This window comes from Pseudorca crassidens, chromosome 13 (assembly GCF_039906515.1).
Source record: "Pseudorca crassidens isolate mPseCra1 chromosome 13, mPseCra1.hap1, whole genome shotgun sequence".
Lineage (NCBI taxonomy): Eukaryota > Metazoa > Chordata > Mammalia > Artiodactyla > Delphinidae > Pseudorca > Pseudorca crassidens.
The window spans coordinates 24724647-24752170 of record NC_090308.1 but is presented as its reverse complement, the minus strand read 5'-3'; the positions used below and the strand labels follow the sequence as shown (position 1 = coordinate 24752170).

Here is a 27524-nt window from a genome sequence, read left to right as displayed (position 1 = left end):
GAAAAACAAAAAGATTTCTGATAAAATATGTAAGGTCAAATGTCAGTGCCTCTGTGAGACCAAAAATAAGGAGAGAGAAGTACGAATACAGGCAAAAGCAAATAAATAGGATCAGGACAATTCGGAAGAATTAGGATCCGTGAAAAAGGAGGAAAAATGAAAATGGAAACAGAAGCAGGAATAATGACTTTTTTTTTTTTTAAGTGGAAAGGGAGTAAGGATGAGACACTCTGAGCTAAGCCTTCTGATTTACACGGTGTGTAAAGGTAATGAGCAAACCTGATTAGAGTTCTCCCATCTTTGTTTTCACTTACTCACCCTCTGCGAGATTGTAACAAATGGGAAATTACTTGAAGCCAAGAAGGCCAAAAATGAGGTAAAGCCTACAAACTGATGAACTGGTTTCTACAAGAAAAGAGTTGCTTATTCTCTGAGCTTGTTTCTTGACCTGAAGTGACTGGTAACTTGCAGCCACAGAGCCGAGAGGATAAGAAAACCAAAGAGTGTGTAAAAAGTGGCTCTAATTACTGCCATCTGGAATACTGCCTTGGAACAGCTCTATTTTTATGCCATTAACTGTGTAGACTTGGCTGGGAGAAGCATGAAGTAAACAGCCGAGCCTGCTGCTGTTTGTTTTTCAGAGAATTTGTTCAAAGTTCGACCCCCTTGGGTGAATGGAACATGCTGCTCTAGATTGTTCGAATCCAAATGCCAACCACGTCTCTCCCAAACTGTGAGGGATCGAGTGGGATTACAGGACACTTTGGAGAAACAGCTTGTTTTTGCATCTTTAGAAGCTTTGCCCAAGCGGTAAGCAAACCTCCATCTACTGAAGGTGGAGGACCATCCTGACACCAAGAATTCATTCTAGAATAATTCAGCTAACATGCAGGGATCTTGTGTAATTATATGGCTCTTATCCTATGAAATAGCAATAGAAATAGTTCCTTAATCTTCAAGAACAGTGGTCTTAAACGTGCTTCTTGAAGAGGGAGATACATAACATTCAAAATTTACGTTTTAAATATTCTTAACCCCGCAAAGAGGCTATATTGTGGACGTACCGTATTTTCTGTATAAAGTTATTGAGCAAAAGTAACATTTTTCCAGAAATTTTTTTGTAAGGAGTAAGCCTATCTGAATGGTGATGGGGGAGGGGTGACTGTGGAGAGAATGGACACCACTCAGAAAATCATGAGGCCCAGGTGATTAAGGAAATTTAAAATCTCTTGGGGCTTCCCTGGTGGCGCAGTGGTTGAGAGTCCGCCTGCCGATGCAGGGGACGCGGGTTCGTGCCCCGGCCCGGGAAGATCCCACATGCCGCGGAGCGGCTGGGCCCGTGAGCCATGGCCGCTGAGCCTGCGTGTCCAGAGCCTGTACTGCGCAGCGGGAGAGGCCACGGCAGTGAGAGGCCCGCGTACTGCAAATAAATAAATAAATAAAATCTTTTGACTGCTCCTTCTACAAATGTCATTTTGAGCCCTTAAGTATGTCACTACGTTGGTTTTAAGTGCCCCACAAAAGTAAGTTCCAAGAGCCCTTTCTGGCATCCCACAAATGCAGGAGGAGAGGCCCAGAGGGCAGCTTTGGACCCACTCGCCCAGGAGCCCCATTTGCCGCTGTCCCTGAAAACCGCAGGGAGAGACTGAGGTACTCAGGCTGCTTGCCTTGTACAGGACAGCTGATGTCCAGAGGACATACTGGTGCTCACTTGTCAAAGTCAAATTAAGAGAAAATCAAAACTTCACTTATTCTCCCTTTTTCCCTACAGAAGCAATGTTTTTGGATGCCATTCCTACCCTTTATTATCAAAGAAAAATTGGCATGGGGTTTATAAAAATGACAGCAGCTCTTCACATGCTCTCCAGCCACACTTCATATTAATATCGTCTCGGATTCCTGCATATGAGGTACAGAGTGTGTTAGGAGGCTGGTCCTTTTTTGAATTGGGTCTTTTTTCATCTCCCTTAGAGGACGTATGGCAATCTCTTGGTCACCATGTGTACGAAAGTGATTCATCTTCTAAAAGAAAAGCAGTCTGATCTAGGTGGAAAGGTACAGACCCAAACAGTTTTTAAAATCAGAAGCAATAAAAATAACCATAAATCAAAATTATTTTTTAAAAAGTATTAAAGACCCAAACTGCCTTGCATTTAGTAGGTGTCCAATACATTTTTACTGAATCGAATTCGTTGCACTTAATCCGTAAAAGAGCAAAGTGACACAAATTATTTTAAATTTTCTTTGGAATGACCAAGGAACAATAATATCATGTAACTACCATCTCTCAAAAGAAAAATGTCAGAAATCCTACTTTGTGATCTATTTAACGAGGGTGCCATTAGATGAAAATATGCTTTCTATAATGAAGTTATATATTTTAAATTTCAATATAAGAAAAAGGAAGCACAAAGAAGACATAGGAAGCATGTATTTATATATGTATGTATATGTGTATATGTGTATATATACATGCATTAATACACACATAAGCACATATGTAAGGGATGGTATTAGTAGACTACATTCAATGGCTTACCTAGAAAATTTTTGCAAAAATTTCTTATTTGTAACCAAATGGTTGCTGTCAAGGTATGAAATCGCTTTTCTTTTTGGGCATCTAGGAATTGACTTGGATCATTTACAACTGGCTAGCTTAATGGATCCACGTGAAAGCAAGATCAGAGCTTTGATCTCCATGTGGGCCATAGATAGTTTCTCTAATGTTTAAAAATGCATAATGCTGGGCACAGAGGATAACTGGTGACAGAGTTAGGGTGAATAAACTGGAATCAAATGAGTCCATTCTCCTATTTGTCTTCTTTACATAAGACTATGCCATAATTACTTATTTGACTATGAATGTAATGGAGGTTTAGGTAAAAACCAGAATGTAACCATGTGGCGGTTCTCTATTCAGTTGAACCGTGACCTCCAGAAACTGGCATGAAGTTTTGGGAAAAATCAATGCCTTCAATGACTTTCCAACCTGTCTGCTGCTAATGAATTAACTATATCACAATGAAAGGTTTATTTGGTTGTTGAATTAAAAGAACAGTGGTTTTAATATTTATTTAAATGGGAAATATTTATCAACATTGATCATTTGAAAATTCATAATTAAGAGGAAAACAAAATCTTTTCTTTTTTTTTTTTTTTGTGGTACGCGGGCCTCTCACTGTTGTGGCCTCTCCCGTTGCGGAGCACAGGCTCCGGGTGCACAGGCTCAGCGGACATGGCTCACGGGCCCAGCCGCTCCGCGGCATGTGGGATCTTCCCGGACCGGGGCACGAACCCATGTCCCCTGCATCGGCAGGCGGACTCTCAACCACTGCGCCACCAGGGAAGCCCCCAAAATCTTTTTAAGAAGTCCATTACAAAATTGTATGATCTCGATTTTATTATTTTTAAAAGCAGTATATATGTCTCTGTGCATGGGTGTGTACAAGGAAAAAAGCTAGAGGAAAATAATTTGTTAGTATTTCTCTCTGAGTGGTGGAGGTACAAATGCCCTTAAATTTCCCCTCTTAGAAAAGAAACAAAATAATTTAAAAAGGAACAAATGAAGGGGAAATCTTCCTCCTATAGCTTTTGAAGAAAAACAATAGTCTTTAAAAATCACAGATTACATATTCACTGTTTTTAATTTATTAATAAGTGTTCTAAAGTAATGGGCTTTGGTTCCTACAGTTCTGGTTTCATTTTCTAGATGGTGGTGAACAGTGTTAGAGCAGATATGACATTTTGATCTTTCCCCCCTCAGGCTATAAAATTGGTATTAAAAATTTACTGAGGCCTGAAGTGAGAGACTTCTGGGAGAAATTAGGAAGCTATGTGGCCCCTGGAGAAGAAGGGGGCCACGTGGACCTCTTTGTACGACTCGGAGCATCAGGTCAGTTTTGAGAGGTAGTGGTCATACCTACCTCGTGATGGTATTTTGTGGATTTATAAAATGCCGTCAGTTCAAATGATTCAGTCACATTTATTTTTTATTTTTTTTCTCTTTATACTTCACATACTCAGGTATTTAGGGGGAAAGGGCATCAGGGTAAGTGGTCAGAGTAACTGTCCCTAAAGAAATAAAGTCACTAGTGGCAAGAGCCAGCCAGGAAATGTATTTCTGTTTCTTCTGAGTATTAAAAACGGTGGAGTGCCTTGTAGAGATGTGTGGTAGCTGATAATCTTAAGTGCCTACCTGTCTAATATCAGCCATATTTAACAGATATCTGTTACATAAAAGCTCTGTATTCATGGACTCATGGGCTATGTTTTTTTGTTTGTCTGTTTTTGTTGTTTTTTTAATCAAGCAGAGGAGAGGGAGTGTGAAATTAAAGTTTCTCAAACTGTTTCTTACTACCCATTCCTTAGGGAACTGTGAGTTTTAAAGTTCTTAATCCTCAGATTTCACTGAACTATTCAGTACATACAAAGCATGACCCTGGCAGGATTCCACGAGGCAAAGGAAAAAGCAAAAGGATAGAAAGGCGTTTAAAAGAAAACAAAGTATAAATTATTGTAAAAAAAAAAAAATTTTTTTTTTTTACAGTTACTACAATTATATAATCTCAACTATGTAGAAAATAGGCATAGAAAACTCTAGGAGGAAATATAGCAAACTCTTAACACCATCTATTTCTGGATGTGTTTTTCAAATTTCCTACTTTTAAAATCAGTTTGAAAAGAGTAAGTTACAAAGAATATGGAAGGTGTGATCCCAATGCTTAAATCCCGTGTATGTGTCGGGGAGGGTGGTGGTGGTGTGTGTGTATAAAAGGGGTTTGGAAGGATGTATACCAACATGCTAACAATAGTTGGATGAGTGAGTTTTCCTTTTTCTTTTATCTCTTTTATTTGCCTCTATTTTCTGTAGTGAACTAGTGTTACTTTTAAAATGAGAGCAAAACAAATTTTCTAAAATTTGTTTTGGAAAAAAAGAAAGGATGAGGGAAAGTAAAGTATTCAAAGGCCGAGAGAATGAGGGTGAAAAGGGAAAAGAATAATAGATTTGGTGACACAAAAATGGTCTCAAGTGAAACTTAATGGTCTTCAAACAATGGATTTCCCACCGCCATTCTGGGCTCCAAAATCATCGCTGAACTTCGTGTCAAATATAATTTCCACCTGGGTGAACCATCAAGCCCCTGGTTCAGTCAAAAGGCCCAGGCTTCTCAGTCACAAATCTCTTTCCCACCACCTCAGGCATCACTCCTGAGCTTGTCCTCCCCGGTAGCTGTATCACCTCTGAAATCTTGATCTCAAGCATTTGTCTCTCCGAATACAACTTCCAAATCATATACTCAAGTATTCCCACTCTATCAGTTCTTCGTCTGAGGACCTCCAATGCACACACTCCCACTTTTTCACTCTCTATCACCATGGCTTCGACCTTGGTTCCTTCCTCATTAAACTTGGATTTAATGGTTCGTCATTATCATTACTCTCTTGCAAAGAATCTGAACTTCTTTGTTTCTTTTTCTCCTGGCCAAATCCCAGCTCATTTGGCTAAGCCCCAATGCTGGTTAAAACACGACCATCTGCATAATCTATGCCTGCCTGTACTAAAGCAGCTGAAGACTGTTGGAAAGAGTAACACAACTGTTCTTACTGCTCTAACTTTAATGGCATAAATATCAAATGGGATTGCAGCTCTGATAAGCAATCCTATCACATTTCCTTGGTAAATTCGTTTCCCCACTCTTAAAATGACTATGATGTCCCTTCTCTCCTTTTTTTTTTTTTCCGCGGTACACGGGCCTCTCACTGTTGTGGCCTCTCCCGTTGCAGAGCGCAGGCTCCGGACGCACAGGCTCAGCGGCCATGGCTCACGGGCCCAGCTGCTCCGCGGCATGTGGGATCTTCCCGGACCGGGGCACGAACCCATGTCCCCTGCATCGGCAGGCAGACTCTCAACCACTGCGCCACCAGGGAAGCCCCCTTCTCTCCTTTAGTCAATCTTTCAATAATTCTCTCACTTGATTTCACCTTTTACTTCCCTAAGGAAACTCCTTAATTTACCGCCCACCACAAAATCCACCACCTATCCCACCTCTTACCTTCATTCTGTCTTCCCTTCTGTTACGATGGAAGAAGCACCCCTGCTCGAATCAAACATCAACTACTCCGCTTGGACTCTGTAAACACATCGCCTTTCACCTTCCCAAGACGTCACTCCTATGCTCAAATCCTCTCCCACAGCCTGAGTCCTCTTTCTTTATTGGATTATTCCTATCAAATCAAGAACACCTGTAGTAGCTCCTCCCCTCTCGCTCCCCCCCACCACAAAGAGAGACCGTAAACTTTGTCTCACCAATTTTTGAGTGGACTATACCAGTGGTTCTCAAAATTTTCACGTGTATTTGACTCACAGAGGGCTTGTTACAATCCGCATTGCTGGGTCCCAGCCTAGAGTTTCGGATTCAGTAGGTCTGGCACAGGGACTGAGAATTTGCATTTCTAACACGGTCCCAGGTGATGCGAATGCTGCTTAACCCGGGGGCCACCCTTGGAGAATCGCTGGTCTAGCTGACTGCCTCCACCGTCCTCACCTCTCACTCACCCCTCAAGCTCGTCCAAGTGGTCTCCTTCTGCTGAAATCACTTTGGGAAAACTATAAGTGACTCTCATGTGCCCAAATCCGACGGTCCCTTCTCCATCCTTACCGGGCCTTGACCTCTCAGCGGCATTTGAGGAGGATGAAGACTTCTGGTAACTCTTCTTCTTCCCGTGCTTTCCCCAATACTACCCTCTCCTTGTTTGCCTCCTACCTCTGGGGTCTCTTTGCTCTCAGACTCCTTTGCTGGCTCCCGCTTCTCCTCCTCAAGACCCTTAAATGTGTCCCGGACTTGATCTCGGGCTCGCATCCTTTCCATGACTACACTCTTCCCCTAGGGAGCCTCATTTATTCCTATGACTCTACATTCAACCTGGATGCTGAAGACTCCCAAACTTACGTCTCCAGCTCTAAAATCTCTCAGCTGCACGCATATCTAGCCTTTACTCGACATCTTCATGTGGGTGTTTAGTATGCATGGCTAATGGGCATCTCAGAGTTCACACGCCTACAGTAGACTCTTGATTGCCTCCCAGCACAAACCTCCCCCTCCCCCAGGATTCCTCACTTAAGATATCATCATTCACCAGTTACTGCGTAAGCCAGACACCTAAAACTCATCTTTCTCGGTGTTACTTAAATTGTTTAAACAGCTTTATTGAGGTACAATTGATATACAGTATTTCAAGTGTGTAATTTGATAAATTTTTTAAGTGATTTTTAAATTTTTATTTATTTATTTATTTATTTATTTTTGGCTGTGTTGGGTCTTCGTTGCTGCACTCGGGCTTTCTCCAGTTGCGGTAAGCAGGGGCTATTCTCCGTTGCGGTGCGCGGGCTTCTCTTGTTGCGGAGCATGGGCTCTAGGCACGCTTGCTTTAGTAGTTGTGGCTCGTGGGCTCTAGAGCACAGGCTCAGTAGTTGTGGCACATGGGCTTAGTGGCTCCTCAGCATGTGGGATCTTCCCGGCCCAGGGATCGAACCTGTGTCCCCCTGCATTGGCAGGAGGATTCTTAACCACTGTGCCACCAGGGAAGTCCCTAATTTTGTAAATTTTGACATATGTCTGTCTACACACTATGTGAAACCATAAACCAATCAAGATAATGAACACATTCATCGTCCCCCAAAGTTTCCTCCTGCCACTTTGCAATTTCTCACTCTGCTTCTCCACTCCAACCTGAGGTAACCACTGATTGCACAATATATTAGTTTGCACTTTATAGAATTTTCCATAAATGGAATCATACAGTATGCATGCATTTTTGTCAGGCTTCCTTCACTCCAAATAATTATTTTAGATTCATCCACTTCATGCTGTTATCAATTGTTCATTCCTTTTTACTGCTGGGAATGATTATATTGTATTGATATACCACAACTTGTTCCATTCACCTGTTGATAGATATTTGAGTTCTTTCCAGTTTGGGGCTTTTACAAGTAAAGCTGCTGTGAACATACGCTTTCATTTCTCTTGGGAAAATACCTAGGAGTGGAATGAATGGGTCATATGATAGGTGTATGTTTAACTTTAGGAAAAAAAAAAAGAAAAGCTAAACTGTTTTCCAAAGTGGTTGTGTCATTTTATATTTCCACTCCAGCTGCCCAGCACTTGGTAGGGTCAGTCTTCTTAATCTGAGCCATTCAAATGGGTGTGTCGTGGTATCTCACTGTAGTTTTAATTTGCATTTTCTCTAATGACTAATGACGCTGAGCATCTTTCCATGTGCTTATTTGCCATTTGTCTTCCTTGGTGAAGTGTCTGTTCAAACCTTTTGCTCATTTTAAAAATTAGGTTTTTTTGTTTTTTACTGAGAGATCCTTGTATATTCTGGAAAAGTTGTTTGCAAATATTTTCTCCCAGTCTATGGCTTATCTTTTCCTTCTCTGAACAGTTTCTTTTGAAGACAAGAAATTCTTAATTTCGATAAAGTCAAATTTATCAGTCTTCAAGTTTTATAAATCATGCTTTTGATGTCATATCTAAAAACTCTACCTAACCAAGGTCACTTCTGTGTTTTCTCCTAAATTGTTTATAGTCTTAAGTTTGAAATTTGGGTTTGTGATCCATTTGATTTATGCTTTTTCTAAATAGAACACAAGGTATGGATTGAAGTTTTTTTTTTAAACACATGTGGCCATCTATCAAATTATTTCAGCACCATTCCTTGTAAAGACCATCCTTTTCCCAGCGGATTTCATTTGCATCTTTGTTGAAATCAATTGACTACATATGTGTAGGTACATTTATGAATGCTCTTTAACTTCACTGATCTATTTGTCAGTGAAAACATTAGACACCAATAAGTGAGAGACACCCCGACCTTTGAGCCACTACCATCTCGTTGCAAGCAACTGAAACAAGTTGGAGTAATTATTTACTCCTAGACCACAAAGAATTCAAATATATTACCCTATAGTTTTATTTGAAGTAGTTCGATCTATATGCTGTGTCTCCAAAGAAGGGGTAAAATTAATGCTAAAATTTGACCATTGTATTCCATTATGTGTTTAACAGTTTTAAATCTATCCCCTTATAATGAGACTTCTTTGAATCAGACTATTTTAGAAAATATATGTAGACTTTTCTCTGTCTTTGGCCTGAGAATTGCAAATTTGAAAATTAGCACCAGGTCAAACTTCTCGCCCCTTTCTCCAACCTGTTGTCAGTCCTCCTGAATGAAGTGTCTGGACTTCAGCACTTAGGGGTGAACTGCAAAGTGCTGATGGACTCTTCCATGAGGGATTTGAATTGAAGACAAGACCTACAAGTGGCCTTTCTTGGCCAGCTCATTAGTGCTTCTAAGTAATATTTAACTGTTCATGGCAAAACCTGTGAGCAAACTCATGAAAGTATTTTTGGCTGTGCAGAGGCAGGAACAGAAGTTCTTTCTCAGCTATCTCAACTGACTGGCACGTTATTGACCGCCCTCCACTGGGATTGCCACCGTCTCGTACCAACACAGTAAGGGAATATGGGCACTGACCACCGTGCCCAATGACAGCCACCAACTCCAGGATCACCAAGGACAAAGCACAGCTCATAATCCTGGTTCTGGCGACGGTTCATTCCTCTCTGAAGGAATGCTGTCACTTCCCAAACTAGGTCATTTCTCATCACTCAGAAGGGGATTATTATTGCTCAGAAGGGGATTATTACTGCAAATATTTGCTTCAAACCATCACTTGCAAAAACTCCATTGAGAACACTAGCTTTAACAGCTAAACAAAGATGTATAGTAGCTGATTTAGAGAAATAATAAATACAGAGAACAATTTTTCTTAGTAAAACATTATCAATGTGCTTTCATTTGGAAAAATGAATTGCAGCTATAAAGAGATGGTGAAGGGGCCAGCTCAAGTTTCATTATCCGAGAGGAAGAAGAAAGGTAAAATACACCTGAGAGCAAAATTTCACTTAGATACTAAAGCTGCAACTGTTGGATCAAAATGTAACATAGGCTGACGAACAGAGAGAGCCAAATTGCTTTGCTATAATAATGTTAATCATTTACCCCTTCAAAAATCCCTCACCTTCTATCAAAGAGGACTCAGAGTGATGTAAAACTATATAAAGCATTGCTTCTCTAATCCTGAACGCTAAGGGCCTTTCAAGACTGAGGAAAGCTGGCATGATTGGGAGGCTTGTAAGGGGAAAGTTTCCACATAGATACAACAAAAAGCACATTGACCTAATATAGTTTTGTACCAGAAGTGTTTGTTAATTTTAGTTTATATAGCACCATCATCCAATGAGAGCATACTTGGCCCCGAGCAGGGAGGAATCAGCCTTGCAGAGACAGCGGGGTGCAGACACTGCTGTTTATAAAACAGGTTTTCTTCTTTTTTTCCTCCTCTGTCTCCTTTTCCTCCTTTTCCCACTCTTCTTCTTCTCCTTCTAGAAGAACATGTTACAAATACTTTCACGTTTATCAGCAAAAAATGTGGGGAGAAGAATCAAACTGTCCATTTAGGACAGAAAATCAAATTTCATTTGGTCCTGTATCATTCAGTCACTGATTTTCAAGGACAGGAACTTTCTTAAGCCCCCAGTACAGTCTTGTAGAGATATTTGTAGAGAAAGAGTAGCTTGACATGATGTAAACAAGATACAGGCTTGGCTACAATGGGGATGACTTTGGATGACACGATGGAGAAACCAGGCAGAGGGGGGTTTTTCTGTATTTTTATTTTTAGGATGTAAACATACAATTGTATATCCTTACTTGGATGTCTATTCTGCTTTCTGATGCAAAAATCCAGCAGCTATTTAATTTTTGATTTCAAATACAGTATAACATGTCGGCCTTATCCATCAAAGAGTAGATAGGCATTTGAAATTATTCATTGCATCCTTTTTGCGTTTCTAATTTTACCTTTGAAAGCAGACTATGGGTGTTTATCTTAGTCTTCTAATGAGAAAGGATAATAAGCCTGATATAAATGCAATTAAGTTTTTTTTCATACTGTAAACAGGAAGAATTCTTTCATCTGAGCTTAAGTCTGCGATGCTAAAAGGAGAAAATAATGTCAGTTCTTAGTGACTGGCTGGGACGGCAGTGGGAAAAGGCGCCCCCTTCCACCTACTTCAGCAAATCAAAGCTGCAGACATGGTCCAGCCTCACCGACTTCCTGGAAGACACCTTGAAATCAGTAAGGCAACAGCTAAGTCCTCTCTTCAAGGAGTTGCAGAAGAACGTAAGTGGCAGGATGACAGGTAAGAACTCTTGCTACTTCTGTTGCAGCTTAATTTTGAAGCCTGTTACACATCCAGAGTGAATACAAGTGTAGGAATGCACAAGTAAAAGTTGACTCTTAAGCATCTTTGGTAAACTTTATTCCCTTTGTTTTTCATATCTCCTTTCAAAATATCATGAGTATCCACTAAGAAAAAATATATTCATCTTCAAAATGCTGAAGCTAGTTCCTGGGTTCAAATTTTACCATCTTATTAATTCTGTGTCAGTCAATTGTTTACCTAGGCAAAATTCACTGTTTGCTAAGCCAGAGAGTTCGGTCCATTTCCCTCTACAATTTGCTCTAAAAGTTAATTGCCAACATCCCAATTAAGCATCTCTTAGACCACAGCACCCATGACTTAAATTGTTCTATAATTAAGTTCTATTTATTTTCTATCTAAAATATTTAATTTGGTGATGGGCTCCATGGACAAGCCTATCGGACATCACTGAATGTGTTTTCTCATTTACACGTCATACTCATGATCCAATTATCACAAGAAAGTCTTTTGGAAACCACTTCCTGTTTCAACTTTAGATCTTCATCTAAACCAGTCAGTTCTTTAAAATGAAGTATTTTAAAACAAACAAACAAACAAAGCCCACCTATTTAAATAGGTTTCTCCTGTGTCTTTAACTGCCTACTCATTTTTCCCTAACTCTTCACATGTCACTGAAGCACTGTACCAATCAAGTCATATGCCTTGCTTCTTCCCTTCCCCTGCCCTGCTCCTTATTTGACATCTGTTAACATAATTACTGTCTACACAAGAGCTGTAACACACAAATATGCATGGGGATATTTTATGTCAACATATGCCTACATCTATTTACACAAAGGTCTCCAAAGCAGGGATTTGTCTTCTTGGTTTTCTAGGCTTTTTTTGTTGTTGTTTTGTTTTGTTTTGTTTTTTTGCAGTACGTGGGCCTCTCACTGTTGTGGCCTCTCCCGTTGCGGAGCACAGGCTCCGGACGCGCAGGCTCAGCGGCCATGGTTCATGGGCCCAGCCGCTCCGTGGCATGTGGGATCTTCCCAGACCGGGGCACGAACCTGTGTCCCCTGCGTCGGCAGGCGGACTCTCAACCACTGCGCCACCAGGGAAGCCCTGTCTTCTTGGTTTTAACTCTACCACATTTAGTGGATGTTCAACCAGTATTTTAAAAGTTATGAGACTATAAACAAGGAGAAATTATTTTTCCTGGTTCTTTCACAGATATTGAGGACTAGAAAGAAAAGTGGCAAGAGGAATGATAGAAGTATGTCATGTAGGTCATAAGCAATGAAAAGTCAAATGGAAAAAGGTTGTTTTTCAAATAAATGCAAGTTTTTCAAAATATTTTTAAAATGTAGAAGATGTCTATATATGTATGTTTGTATGTTATTCCCTATGGACTTAAAATATTTACGGATTTGAGCACAAAGTTAATGCAGAATATGGAAGCGTTTCTGGTGGAATTGAGAATCTAAACTTTATAAGGTTTTTTTTCACATGTTCTTTCCTTGTCCAATTTACAGATTTCATTCAATACCAGCTTTGTCAGGGTGGGTACGTTCTATACGCTACACATCTAGATGCTTTTGCTCATTTTCTACTTTATCATGGTAGATAACATGGCATAGTAGTTTTTTTTTTTTTTTTTTTTTTTTTTTTTGCGGTACGTGGGCCTCTCACTGTTGTGGTCTCTCCCGTTGTGGAGCACAGGCTCCAGACATGCAGGCTCAGCGGCCATGGCTCACGGGCCTAGCTGCTCTGCGGCATGTGGGATCTTCCCGGACCGGGGCACGAACCCGTGTCCCCTGCATCGGCAGGCGGACTCCCAACCACTGCGCCACCAGGGAAGCCCGCATAGTAGAATTTTTATTCTTAGTCTGCGTTTTTATCCACTAACAAGCAACTGTGAGGACTGAGTTTTCTTCTTGATCATATCTCTTACATATTTTAATTACAGGCCTATCACCTTATATTTTCAGGGCAATTTGTATCTGACACCATGAGTATGGCTAACATTCTGAATAACCGAGAAATTATACAAGCTCTGGCAGAGGGATTGATTGAACTTTCAAAAGAAAATTCTGTAAGTGTTCCTTTGAATAAAACAAAGTACAAAAACCCCAACGTTAAATAAATTTTTAGTTTGCATTTATGGTTTTTTACCAGTTTATCCCTCTGGGACGCAATTCCTCAGAGAAAGTGCATCCATTAATGAAAAAAAGCCACTGAGAGATTCTGAACCCAAGATGTATTAGCTGCATAAAATAGACATATAGGAAAAATCTCGATAAGTTAAAGTTGATCACATGACGCACTGTTTTCTGTCTTGTGATTAATTTCAGTCAGAAGTGGCTTTAAAAAACATGTTTAGTGGCTTATATTTCACATAAACATTATTCAACAGTTAAAACAATTATGGCAGAAAACCTAAGAAAGTGTGAAATCAGATATAAAAAGATGAAGGGCAAGGAAGGCTAGATAAGAGAGGAAAGAGAACACAAGAACGGAAATAAGCAAATCAGTAATTTGGTTGGGCAGAGGCATGGGGGAAAGCCTGAAGAAGCATTTTCATCAGAAACAAATCTTGAACGCTTTTCTACAAAGGTCAGTCCACATACCAGGACACAGTGAGTAGAGGCAGTGTACAGAACACACTCTGCCCCAAGACCATGGCAAGGTTATAGGAAAATAAAATACAGTCAGCCATACGTATCCATGGATTCTGCACCTATGGGTCCTGCATCCTAGGACAACTAACCACATGTGGAAAATATAGGGGAAAAAAATTCCAGAAAGTTCCAAAAAGCAAAACTTGAATTGGGCTGTGCACTGACAACTATTAACATTGTACGAGGTATTAAGTAATAGATGATTTAAAGTATACGGGAGGATGTCCTAGGTTACATGCAAGTAGTACACCATTTTACATAAGAGAATTGAATACCCGAGAATTTTGGCACCTGTCGGGATCCTGGAGCCAATCTCCGTGGATACGGAGGGACAGTTGTATGCAGTGCTCAGTTCAGAGGCAGTTGAGAATAGGACAGGAGTAGGGGCGATATTAACATACCTGATGCTGTGTAAGGTCTCTAGTTTTCCAAGGAAAAATTCTCAAATCCTTCCCTCTCACTGTAGTAATTCCACTTTGTGGGTGCTTTAACGACGTCTTTGGACACTCTCTCCTTATCTATCGTGGTTTCCACTTGGCTTCCTGGGTAAGCACCAGATATCTCCTGGGTACGCTGTCCAGTGAGAACCCTGGGGAGCTGCCGTTAGCCATGAATTTCTTCCCTGAAGACTCAGCTCCCAGCGCACTAGCCAATCCTCAGGCAGCTCAGTGGTAAAGGCCCTGGAAAACTTTGCTGATAATACGATCAGAGACGTTTACAGGGATGATCCTGAGGCCCTGAAATTCTCCGCACCGTCCCCAAACACCAACGAATTAGTCAACATGTTTGGTGTAGGTTCATGGTACTTATTACTGTCAAATTATTTTAAAATAACCTTGTATGATATAATTTTGGTGGTGCTCAAACCTACAGTCAGAGAAGCAACCAAATTTGGGAGTCTCACGGGGTGTTTTCCCCGGGAATTCTGCTGCTGGAGCCTCTCCCCCAGACCTTCTTTTTCCTGTGAAGACACAAGAGTTGTCCTGTCCCCTTTCCTCATTTGGCTAAAAAGTGTGGGCCACTTTGGTTCTGAAGATCTTGAGACCCTCCCACAAGATCTTGGCATCCTAACTGAACTGTGACCATAAGCTGAGAATCAAGATTAACTGGAAAGCTCCATTTACTGACTCTAATTGAATAACAGTTACTTTGTTTTCTGGACTTGCAAATTAATTAGGTAGAGAGATGAAAACTCTACTTAAAAAATGTGTTTTCTGCTGCACTTCTGTTGACCTGTATTTGAAATAGAAATTTTCTTGGGGGGGGGGTGGATTTTTCAGGACAACCCTCTGGAATTTTTGTCATATTTTCTGCTGAAGAAATGTAGTAGAAAGAGCAGACTTTGAAGGAAATTTTATTCTGACAAAATGTGACCCAAAGGCAACGTGCAATTTACTCATGAAGGTAAAGTTGCTGCTGCATGTTTATGCCATTGCTTCACTGTACAGTTAGACACATGTGCTTAAGAAATTCATAAACAAAAATGATAATTCTACCTGGAAAGCTTTCACCTGGTCATTTCTCCTAAGAACTTCCTTTTCATGGATTATTATTAAAATAGTATGCTTTGTAATTTCATAATGTGAGGAATATCTAAGCCACTTACAAGCATACGTGGCATCACACTGACAGGAGTAAAACTAGTTGGCTTTTGGGGGAAGAACTGGATACTCGCATTCTGCCCAACATAACCTAAAGAATTTTTTTTCATCTGTGGCCCAGGACACTTTTTTGGTGAAACTAAAAATGGTTCTTCTTTTTTTAAATTTAAGTTGAGATTCAAATTCATAAAAGTAAAAAAGTGGGTTTGAAGCTAGTTCTTTAGTCAAGAAAAAATAATTTTGCCAGTACTATATTCAGAATCCGTACATTCTTGGTTAAGTGAAATAATCTGGATTCAGGAAACACTGAAAATTGCATCGTCATTCAGAGAGCTGATTTCTATGAAAATGTCATTTCATGCCCATTGAAAAAGCACCCATCTGTGATGACTGAAGGCTTGGATGCCACCCCCAACACAAAGTCACCATGGACAGTGTTAGGAGGAATAGACTTGTGGGTTCCCCCAGCAGGCAAATCGTTTGTTGCCCCATTAACCTGATATTCTGGAAGTTTTTGTCCACCTGGCTTTAGAGGACAGCACAGTGCAGGGAGGGGCAAACAGGGTGGACGGCTGGAGGCAGCGTCCCCTCCACCAGACTTGCTCAGCAGAACGGAAGGCCTGCAGTTATTCAGCCCCCGCCCTCCGTCATTAGCAGACTGTGCACCTTAGCGGCCCCTCCTCCCCCTGAAGTGGCTTATTCTTCCCAACCACAAGCATCCTCCCCGAGAGGAGTCTTAATAAACACATTCGCAGGGACATCTAAACCCTTTAGAGGTCCGAGCCCTGCTTCCCTGATGCCCCACCCCTAAATCTCTCTCTTCAGGAAACGCTCACGGACCATGTATTCATCAGGGTTCTCCAGAGAAGCAGAACCAATAGGATGTGAGTGTATATATAGAGAAAGAGATTTGTTGTAAGGAATTGGCTCATGCAGTTATGAAGGCTGCCAAGTTCTAAGATCTGCAGCGTGAGTCAGTGAGCTGGAGACTAGGAGAGCTAACGGAGTAGTTCCAGTTCAAAGGCAGGGCAGGCTAGAGACCCAGGAAGAGCTGATGTTTCAGTTAAAATACAAAGGCAGGGAAAAGCCAGTGTCCCAGTTTGAAGGCTTTCAGGTAGGAGGAATTTTCTCTTACTTGCAAGAGCATCAGCCTTTTTGTTCCACTCAGGCCTTCAACTGATTGGATGAGGCCCATCCACGTTAGAGAGGACAATCTGCTTTAGTCAGTCTCCTGATTTCAGTGTTAACTCATCCAAAAACCTCCTAGCAGACATACCCAGGATAATGTTTGGCCAACATTTGGGCACTCTGTGGGCTGGTCAAGTTGGCATATAAAATTAACCATCACAAACCACTTCTCAGGCAGAGGTCAAGTCCCCAGCTTCTCAGTTCAGTTCCCTAAATACTTATAGGAAGCAATCACGTGCTAGGCACTGTGCTAGCCCTGGGGATAGACATAAAATAACACACAGCCCCTGCCGTTGAGGTGGATAAGACTGACACATACACAGATGGCGCAGCATGATCAATGCCTGTTAGCAGAATGCACGGGAGGGGGTGGGGCACAAGGGGCGGCATTTAATCGAGATGCTCTTTCTGCTTCTCAGAGTCCTTCTGCCTTGTTATGGTGGCCACTATCTCTTTGAGATTTCTGAGGATTATTCTCCCAAAAAGGTGGATGTATTCTCCATCCCTCCTTCAGCCTGTGAAAACCTTTGAAATATAGCACCCAGGGCTCCAGTACCACTAATTTCCCCTTGGTTCACTAAAGGGAATAATCGACATGTAACCACATCACACAGGTTCCAAATTATTCCAAAGTCCTTACAACATCTGGGTCATTCCTGACCCCCTGGAAACCTTACTGAAGTTCTTCCATCAACCTTTATTCTTAAGAATGAAGCTGTCACCCTCAACCATGGACATACAGGCCCCAGAAATGCCCTTCTTTGGAGCAGGATAGCTTGAAGAAAGCAAAAGGAACAAAACTGTAAGTGCCTCTTCTTGTGAAGTGTTCATTTTACATCTGAAAGACCTTACTATTGTTGAGAACAATTTCTGGAATCTCTGGCCCCTAAAAGAATGGTCACCTAGAACATTTCCTCTCAAAGATACTTTCATTCTTTCCACTGCCAAATAAAATCCACACCGAATTAAGTCTTTTCAACCTAATCATCTAATCACTTTAATAAAATGATGCAGAAAGTTTGGGCTTAAAGTTGCCTCCATGCTGGAAGTCAGGCCTGCTCTTGTTACATCGTCTGCCTGTAATAAAACTACAGAAATGTGAAACACCTTAGTGCCTAGGAATGTCTTTGATATCTTCCTTTTTCAAAATCAAATCAGAAAAAATAGGTGTTAGATCCTTATTTGGTTCTCTGTTATACACTTGAGAGCTTGTGCGTGATGCCCATGAAACAAATTTGGGGACCCTAGGAAGGAAAACCACAGCTTAAACGTAGGTGCTGAATTCAGATAAAATAGAGAAGCTGAGTATCTCCACACCTCGGGGTTTATTTTTAAAGGTGTAGATGCTCGTCCAGAAGAGCACACAAACTCTCAGCCATAGGAGTGGAAAGTAATGCCTTCTTCTGAGATAATTGTTTGAAAGACCCTTCCACAGGGGCTTGTGTAAGAGGGCTTGTCTGCCAAATCCAGGACCAGATACACACACACACACACACGTATATACATATAGACAGATACATATATAGCTCACTCACTCTATCTATCTATCTACCTATCTATCTATCTATCTATCTATCTATCATCTTGCTGCCCAGTGAGTAGTTAACTCCTGGCCTCGATATGCCTATAGTGTTTACACTGATACTATACAACCACAGTGATGAGTCACAGCCAGAATCATAGTTGTTCTTGACAATGACATATGACATAGTTGTACCTGTCATTTTCACAACTATTTCTGGTCCCTAATTCAGGCAGCCAAGTGTTTTCTGGGAGAAGCACCAGCAATAACTAGGATGTTAGCAATAAGTAAGATCCTAGAGGAAAATTCCTAACGTGTGATCCAAGGTCTCCCTTACGGGTCATGGACAGAGCCAAGGCAAAGGCCCAGCAACTCCGAATAATTGTTTTCTTAAAAATGTGCAAAGTTTGCTGCCCCTGTTACTTCATCCCAATTCATCCCTAAAAACGAAGAGGGGATGGTATCTTATCCAAAAAATAGACTCTAAAAATCCTAATAATTAGACGGATAATATGAGAGAACTCACTGTTTTTAGGTTCAAACACAATTACTGCATCAAATTGATTTCTTAGCCACAGAGAAAATTTTACCTTTAAAAAATAGCTGTTGCTGGAAATTCCCTGGTGGTCCAGTGGTTAGGACTCTGCACTGCCACTGCAGGAGACCCAGGTTCGATCCCTGGTCAGGGAGCTAAGATCCTGCAAGACACCCAGCATGGCCAAAAAGTAAATAAATAAAAAATTTAAAAAGCTGTTGCTGAGCCAGAGATGAAACAAAGCCCCAGTATGAGCAAGCAGGTTCTAGGAGAGCCAGAGGGGTCGAGGAGTCCACTCCTTAAGTTTAATGCCTGAGCACTCATGGGGGCCTGTACAAAAAGATGATATCCCAGATAAGGGGGCCTCCCTCGTCTGTGGGATCCACAATCCGATCTGTACCGCTTGGGCTCTCTTAACCTCGGCCAGGCAGGTTGAGTTTCATTTTCATTTTACGCCTGCAACCACGTATACCTACACAACTACGGCTGTCACCCTGACTGGTTGAAGTTATCATTTCTCCATATAAATTATCAGCACTATAATTTATTTTGAAAGAAGAGAGTGTTCTATGCATAGAAATTATTGTGTCAAAATTCAAAGTAGATTTAAGTATAAATACGTGCCAGGCCGCTATGGGTCAGCCCCGAACGGGGAAGACAAAGGACATGGCAGAAAGGCTCTGTGGGGCAGCTGTGAAGCGCTCAGGCTCAGGCGCTGGCTGGCTGCATGCAGTTCCAGGACCTCTCATACAAAGGCTTCGGGCAGCCATAAGGGATGGCTGCAGGTACAGAATAAAAACTTGTTTTTGCCTGAGTAGAGTAAGGCAAAAGGAGTCTTGCTTATAAATTGGTGTTTTTTTTCAGTCTCCCTCCTACATATCAATGGGTTGCTATAGATAGTTTTATCTTTGACTAGGAAGGGCAGCAGTAGTGGCCACTAATTATCATACGCCTCAGCACAAACATGGGACCATTGTTCCGTTGCTGGGGTGGACCCTGGGATGCTGCAGGCCGAAGGAGGGGGCTTTTTTTTTTAACGTGCTAAATCATATGGAAGCCACAAGAACAATTAACAAGGCAAAGTAAAGAAAGAATAAGCCATATTTAATGTGGAAACAGATCTAGAAATGGCATGTGAATTACTTCTGACGCTTTTTCACGAGGTGAACAAAGGGGTGAATTTTACAAAGTACTGTGAGCTTTTGCTTCTGGCGCTTAAAAGCAAGATAACTTGTTTGCACTCTGCTGCCTGGTGACAGAGCAGAGCTGAGGCAGAGGCCTGGTCCCAGGCACCTGGGAGGAGCAGCTGAAGAGCAGAATCCCTCTCCTGACTCCAGGGGAATGGGAGCTGCACTGAATTTACTTTCTCAAGTATCGTGCAGTTCCTAGGAAGCAAAAGGTTATTATTTTTTTTAACGTAACATTTAATTTAAGAGAGGCATCAAATTTGTCGAGTGCTTAATTCATTGTGTCTCAGGGCCACTATGGTTATGGCTGAAGGGCAGAGCTTCTGAACCCTCAGGGGGCTTGGCGCTGACTGGGTAGTTAGACATCCCAGGGCCCGCCCCAAATAACCAAGTCTGCATTTAATCCTCAGGAAAGAAATGTTATAGAAGATAATCCTCAGGACACAAAATCAAGTCTCGGCAAAAACGGTCCAAATTTTGAGTTGCTGCTTGAGTTGGTAAGCCAATTATCACATAATAAGAATTTTCTATTTGTTTTGCTCCTGACCAAAAAAAAAAAAAAAGCTTCAACCTTTATTCTGGTTTGTTTTTCCTTTTTTCTTGAAAGTTTCTCTCAGGGGGAAAGAACCCTCCAAATATAACTGGGGGAAATCCAGCCAGTAGATTTTTCTTTTGAATAAATCCTGGTCTAAAAAGAAGTTGAGGCAAGAGGATGGACGTGTAACATCTCGGCAGCAAGAGCCATCTCTGTGCTACTCCTTGCTTTTCTGATAGGACGCTAGGATGGCATTTAAAGAAGTGGTACGTGGACGTGAAGGTTCACAGGGTTTAACCGACCCATCAGCTATGGTCTGACTTCAAACGCTGAGTATAATCAATATAACTTTTAGGGCTCTGTCTTTCCGTTTAGAAAGGGTAGTAGTGGGTGAAGCAGGTGCAGACAGGCAGAGGCTTGGTCCTGTGCGACAGTAACACACAGTGCATGCGTGCCGTCTAGCATTTCTGCAACACACATCCACATTTATTATCACGTTTCAACCACAGAATCCTGTGAGTCAGGTGTTAGAACCCACATTTTGTAGAGGAAGAAGTAAAGTCAGAAAACTTAAAGGATTTCCCTAAGGTTAGACAACAGGCAAAGAGAGAATCTTGAATCCTGCAGCGCGGAGCTCAGCCCCAAGGCTCTTTCCCGGTCACACAACACCCAGGGCTGGTCCGCCTACAGTGGATGGTGCCGCCGTGGACCTCGCCGGCCCCGCGCTCACTCATCCCCAAACCCAACCCCAGGAACCACCAAGGAGGAGGGCATTTACATAGTGCAGTCATTATGATAGAATCTCATCCGACTATTGGTAATAATACCTGACAATGGTTTTAAGACAACGACAGAAGTTTTGACAACTGAAACCTTAAGTCAAAATGATGATAAATATTAGATAACGCCAGTATTTTAAAAATATGTAAATACACATAAAATATAATGTGGGCTGTAAGCCAACTGCCAAGTGGGATATAGATGTATTTTTTAACTCATTAGATATGTTTAAATAGGCATTATATACAGACCATGTGTTTGAAAGATAAAACTTAACCAAGAACAGTGCTTATAGTATTTCAAACAGAATGAGTTTTCTGATTTTTCTCTTAAATTACTTTTACATTTTAATTTTAGTTCATGAAATTATGGTTGATGTTTCAGGTGAAGATCACATGGCATTACACGTTAGTATTACCATATTTTATTTGGGGCAGTGTGGGGCAGACCTAGGGCTGGAGGGGAAAGAGGAAATTGTGTTCTAGGAGTTTTAATCGTTCTAGACTCAAATATTACAAGGCCATTAGATTTTTAAAAATTGAATACTGTAATTGTTTTCTATTGTAAAGATACTAATTTTACAACTTTTCAAAAGTACAAATATAAGGAAAGGAATTCCCTAGTCCCAGTAAGGAAAATTAATTTCTCCATACATAAACATAGCACAGTTAATATCAGGATGTGGGATTTCTTTACACCAGTGTATGGCTTCTCCCTCTGCATTACAAAATAAAACAGGACTTTGATATATAGAAAATACGGACCACCAGGCAACCTAATTACCCAGGAGTGGCGGGTTCACAGGTACTTTTCCCTAAACACAGAAAGAAGAGCCTGAGTTTCGGTGGAAACTGGCGGAAGGTCTTCGGTGGACGACCACCTGACTCAACCTGCGTCCTCACTTCCCATCTCCTCCTTTCCTGTCAAATCTGAACCGCTCAGTGTCAAGACAAAAGGATTTGACAAAAGCCCTGCCCTAAACGACTGACCACGAATTTATTTCTTAGGTTTATAGGTTGTCACTAGCCAATATTTCATGGCCACGCTTTCCTCATATTGCAGGTGGTTTCTAGATGACTTGAGAGACAGACTACAGGAATGGGGCCCAGCTCACTGCGTGGGAGAAATATTCATAAAGTTTGGAAGCCAGTTGAACATTTACACCAATTTCTTCAACAATTACCCTGTTATTCTGAAAACTATGGAGAAGGTAAAAGATTGAGTGACCATCCAGGCACCTATTAGCCCTTCTGAGCTTGAGAGGAAGTTTCATGTGTAACCCGAAGGACTAGAATTACCAGGAAAGACTTCTTCTCTACTCTTGGCTTCCAGATCTTCTCTGGTTTACTGTGAGCTCCTTGAGTACGGGGACCCTGACTTACCTAATTTTGTGTCGCTACGGGCTGGCACAGTGCTTGACCCAGCAGCGCCCTGGAACCGGTTGTGGGACTGAACTTATCCTCATGCAAAAAGCCAGACTCCCACCTGTCCCAGTTACCCTGGGGCTCGGTTACAGGAACATGCTTCACAATGAGGCAGAAGCAAGACTGTTAACCCTGATTCCATGCTGCCACTACAGGCCTGGGCGTCCTGGGCGAGTCCAGCTCTCTCATGGAGAAAAGGAATTCATAATCCACACACTGGAATAAAAACACTCAATGTGTGAAATCTCACGATGAAATGAGGAGTTCCTTTGTCGTACATTCCCGAGCGAGTGCATTATAAACAGTTGTCCCTGTTGTGACTCCTGCCGTACACCGTCTGAGCGGAAATATGCAGCTCCCGTCTATGCCCCTTGCTGCTCTTGTTGGGATCTCCTCTGATGGCAGTAGGATACCTCTCTTCCCTCCTCAGTTTACATCAAAAGGGTAGCAGGAGAGGCACCCTGTGACGTGGTGGTGCACTCTGCCACCGTCCCCACGTCCACTGTGGCCATGTCCACCTGTCTGCACTGAGGCCCTGAAGGGAAAGCCCGGGGCTGGGAAGTCTCTGGACGATTCCTGACCTCAGACATTGCCCTTTGCTGTCCTCTTCCTGCCCCACCTGGGGAGTTTAAACACTGCAGGACAACTCGATTATGTGAAAGTTGCATGAATAAAGCAATTTCATACAACTGACATTTAGGACAAGAATTGGAACAAAGCATCATATATTATTACAGGCAAATTTGTGCCAACATTTTTATAGTTATGGATAATAATGTATCTATTTCACTAGCATGGGGGTGAATATAAGTAAGCATGCCATAAACGTTAGCTCTTAACATTTCTGAAATCAGTGACTATTTGACTTCTAGAAATTAGCATCACTTCCATCTGAGAAAAATGAGGTAACTTCCTGGGGGCTGTAATGGTGATGAATAATACATTTTAAAACAGATATTAAGTATAGTGGAGCACCTTTTTAATGTTGCTGTGGAAAACATGCTTAACAGCAGTATTACAGGTGAACCCATTAATAGTCTCTTACTATTAGGAAATAACCTTTATTGTGTGACAGGCACTTTACGGATAGGATTCGCCCCCTCCCCACTCACTGCAAGGTTAGATATGATATCCATGAGAAAACTGAGGCTCAGAGAAGTTAAGTAACTTGACAAAGTCACATAGAATTAGATAGAATTAAATTAGAATTCTAGTTCTAATCCAGGCCTACCTGCACACAAAGCCCATTTTCAGTTTTCTATACTTATTAAGTTCAATGAATAGGGTTAGGTTTATGGTACAATTAAAACACTATACTTGGGATATCAGTAAGCACCTATAGTGTTAATAACACTGTGATTAGATGTAGATGCTGCCTTTTTGCTTTTGAGCGCTTCACAGATGGTGCTCGCCTGGTGGAACTGAATGCTTCCAAACTGTCTTATAGAGATTTGACAATATAATGCTCACCTTTAGTGCAGAGAAATGATACCAGCACTCCGAGCTTTCCTGAAGAAGCATGATAAGACCATTGTTACAAAGATGCTGAGGTAAGCTCTGAGGGAGAGCACAGCCGGGGCACCCCAAGTATGGGCGTTCTCTGGCCGTCAGAAAGAGACCAGGGCTCCCTTGTCTGTGCCTCATACAGCCTTCCAGAGCTGCTTTTGCACCCATCCCGAAGGTCTGAAGAATATATTCTCTTCTCTACGCTCTGAGGCTTCACACTTCTGCAGAACATGTTGACCACGGGACTCGACCACTGCAATTGAAGTAATCAAGAAATACAAAGGTTACATAGATCAGGTTGGCTGCTGCTAAGAGCCTGTGTCCTTTAAAAATGTTACAGTGCTTTTGTGTACTCTTAACTCAAAGATCCTGAAATACCTTATCCTCCTGGGGTATTCTTTACTTCAAAGTCTTTCATCCTTTTAATGTGAAATCATTGTATTCAGTGATTTTGAGCACGGAGGGCACCTATTCTAAACCAAATCACATGAGACAATGTTTTCAGATACCTGTAGAAGTACAATAAAATCTTTATTAATATAAAAGTTTAAAAAATGGAGTATTTGGGTGATTTTTCTAGATAACTAAAAGAAAAGAAAAAGAGTAAAACCCTTTGTTTCTGAAAGTACTTTTTCATGTATTAATTAACTTTCCTGCCTAAGTAAGTAGAGCAATCACAACTATATTCTGCAGGAATTCAGCGTCTTGGAGTACGGTGCTATCATTCTGAAAACATCACTGTGACGTGCACAGTGCATGGGAGTCTGGGCTGAATGTAAATGACAGCTCATTATGCCCAGAAGAAATTTTTGAATACAGTGTTGTCGCTAGCCTCATTGTTTTAAAACATATTGGGTACAGGAAATGGAGATTCTCATAATAGTTTATGAAAATACCGTGCCCTTATCAAGTGCCATAAAATATTTTAATCTACTTTTTATGTATAAAAACATCACAATTTCAGTTTCCCTAAAATCACTTTGTTTTCTGGATGAAGCAGAACATCAATATGAAAGATCAGCTGTCAAACATAGAGAGAATCATCTGTGGGTGCCTGGTATGTATTCTGATGCACTTACTCCATCTCAGGCTCATGAATTATAACCTCAAGTCACTGGCAAAAAGGAGACATACAGATTTTGATTCAGCTAACATCCATTGAGTGCCTGCTGTGTGCCAGGGGCTGCCAAGCTCTCATATTCCACATCCCTGTTATTGGCAAGGATGCTAGATGAGAAGAGGCACATGTGGTCTTGACCCCATCCCATAACTTCTCTGCAGTCTTAGCACCTTTCTTGGGACTACTGTGATCATGACCCCCTTTGAGGAATGGGGCCGTGTCTTTACTGTTTTATATCTCCCTGCACATAGTATCTGGTGCAGGATTCTGCCCACTGAGGACATCAGCGGGAATCCTAGAAGTCCTCTGCTGGCTATCTGTTACCTACGGAATATCATCTGGTCCCATTCTACCCTCCTTCTCACTGCCTCGCCTAGCACCTTATGACAAACCACATAAATCTACTCACGGTTCTCTAATAACGTGAGCCTCTCTTCACACATTCGTGCTTTGCCCATGCTCTTCCTTCTCAGAAATTGCCTTCTTTTTCTACTCCACTGGATAAACTCCTATTCAGCCTTTTAAGATCCATTTCAATCTTCGTCTGCCTTGTGAAGTATCCCACAACGTCTCCAGTGTGAGCTGCCCCTTCCTAGGTATTCTGCAGCACCCTGAAGGTCTCTGCCACGTTTTCCTTCAGTCCTTTATTCACAAGATTGGGAGCTCCATCAGGTATGAACTATGATTTTCGTGTCTTCTAGTGTTCAGCATATACTAGGAGTTCAATATATGAATTATATTGAATTAAAATATCAGTTGACTGTAAGTGTTATTGTTATTTGCTCAAACTGGGGAGCAAGGTGGAGTTGTTTGGGCCTAATTTAGATCTGCACATTTTGATAGGGAAAGAGGTGGAGTTGATTGGATTACAGAAAATCCAAAATCTTGGAACTCACAGAGCCCACAGAACTTTACCTTTGGATCACTATACACATCAAGTGATCATCTCCATGGCTAGATCAGTAAAAGGGCCTGACTTCTTAATTTGTAACATTTCATTCACCTCCTTTTCTCCATAGATCCCTTCTGACTCACCCCACCCCCATCTTATTTTTGATGCTAGGAAAGCATTTATAATAAAACAATGTTTTCAATAGTTTAAAAATACAGTTTTCACTGTTTGACAAACAATGCTTTTTCATAATTGAACTGAGTTCTACTCAACACTTACATCTTCTGGGATATAAAATGGTTCTTCAGTAGTGGAAATTATTTTCTAAAAATTTATATATTTCTAATTTTGTTTTTTATTTCATAGACTCTATCAGAAGTAAACAGATATCTGATTAGGGTCCAAGATGTAGCCCAACTTCACTGCTGTGATGAGGAACTAAGTTTCTCTTTAAGGTAAATATTTAACTATCCTATGGCTGTGACTGTATCATATTTATCTTGTACCCAGAATCCAGTACAATGTCTGTCATATTGTAAATTTACGATAAATCTTTGTGTTGAACTAAAAAGTTACACACACACCCCTCTCTGAGATGATGTAAGGTGTTTTATCACCTTACTCGCATACCAGGCAGCTACTGGGTAGAATGGAAGAAACTGAACTGTCATTGCCGGGACCACTAACTCCACTGAAAGAGGAGTTCTGAAGTTTGGTCACTTTCCTACTGAGAGGAGAGCCAGGTGTTGCGGGGTACCACATGGATGATCTGCTCAACTCTGAGAAAGAGAAGACCAGTTGATTGTCCGCAGTTAGTTACTGAGGTCAGTATTCAGAAGGTCTCATCCTAAGACCACCATGGTATTGAGGTCTCACATATCTAGTTTGTGCAGTGCTCACAGTATAAGAGCTATTGTGACGAGAGGGTGCTAGCATTCCCTTTCCTCCTTTAGAACAAGGATGGGCAACCTTTTTCTGTAGAGTATTCTAGGTCTTTCTTGCTGAATGATCTCTGTGGCAACTACCTAACTTTGCTGTTGTAGCACAAAAGCAGCTACATAAATACAATACATAATGAATAATACAATCTTCAAAAACAATACAATACCTAAGTGAATGAGTGTAGCTGTGTTCCAATAAAACTTTATTTACAGAAGACAAGGGGTGAGACCATAGGTTTTCAATTCCTGCTTTAGAAAATTGTTTGCCAATCTATGTTTTCAGTATTAATGGCAAAGATGATAACTCAACAAAGAGCAACCAAATGGAGAGGAATTAACTGC

General features: G+C 41.3%; 1 protein-coding gene and 1 non-coding gene across 2 annotated transcripts in view; both read left to right on the top strand.

Annotated features, from left to right (window-relative positions):
* Positions 1 to 27524, top strand: part of ECT2L (epithelial cell transforming 2 like) — a 41756-nt gene that overhangs the window by 4295 nt on the left and 9937 nt on the right. Inside the window, 17 exon segments of the mRNA XM_067702993.1 lie at positions 642 to 810; positions 1772 to 1917; positions 3764 to 3892; positions 9422 to 9480; positions 9482 to 9515; positions 11085 to 11267; positions 13262 to 13365; positions 20395 to 20481; positions 20592 to 20643; positions 20895 to 20952; positions 22362 to 22509; positions 24200 to 24273; positions 24372 to 24418; positions 24421 to 24474; positions 24477 to 24526; positions 25194 to 25286; positions 26608 to 26696. Of these exon segments, the coding sequence (XP_067559094.1) occupies positions 642 to 810; positions 1772 to 1917; positions 3764 to 3892; positions 9422 to 9480; positions 9482 to 9515; positions 11085 to 11267; positions 13262 to 13365; positions 20395 to 20481; positions 20592 to 20643; positions 20895 to 20952; positions 22362 to 22509; positions 24200 to 24273; positions 24372 to 24418; positions 24421 to 24474; positions 24477 to 24526; positions 25194 to 25286; positions 26608 to 26696 (1576 nt within the window).
* On the top strand, positions 18880 to 18952 carry TRNAG-GCC (transfer RNA glycine (anticodon GCC)). Its single transcript has one exon. It is a non-coding gene; the product is annotated as a tRNA-Gly (tRNA).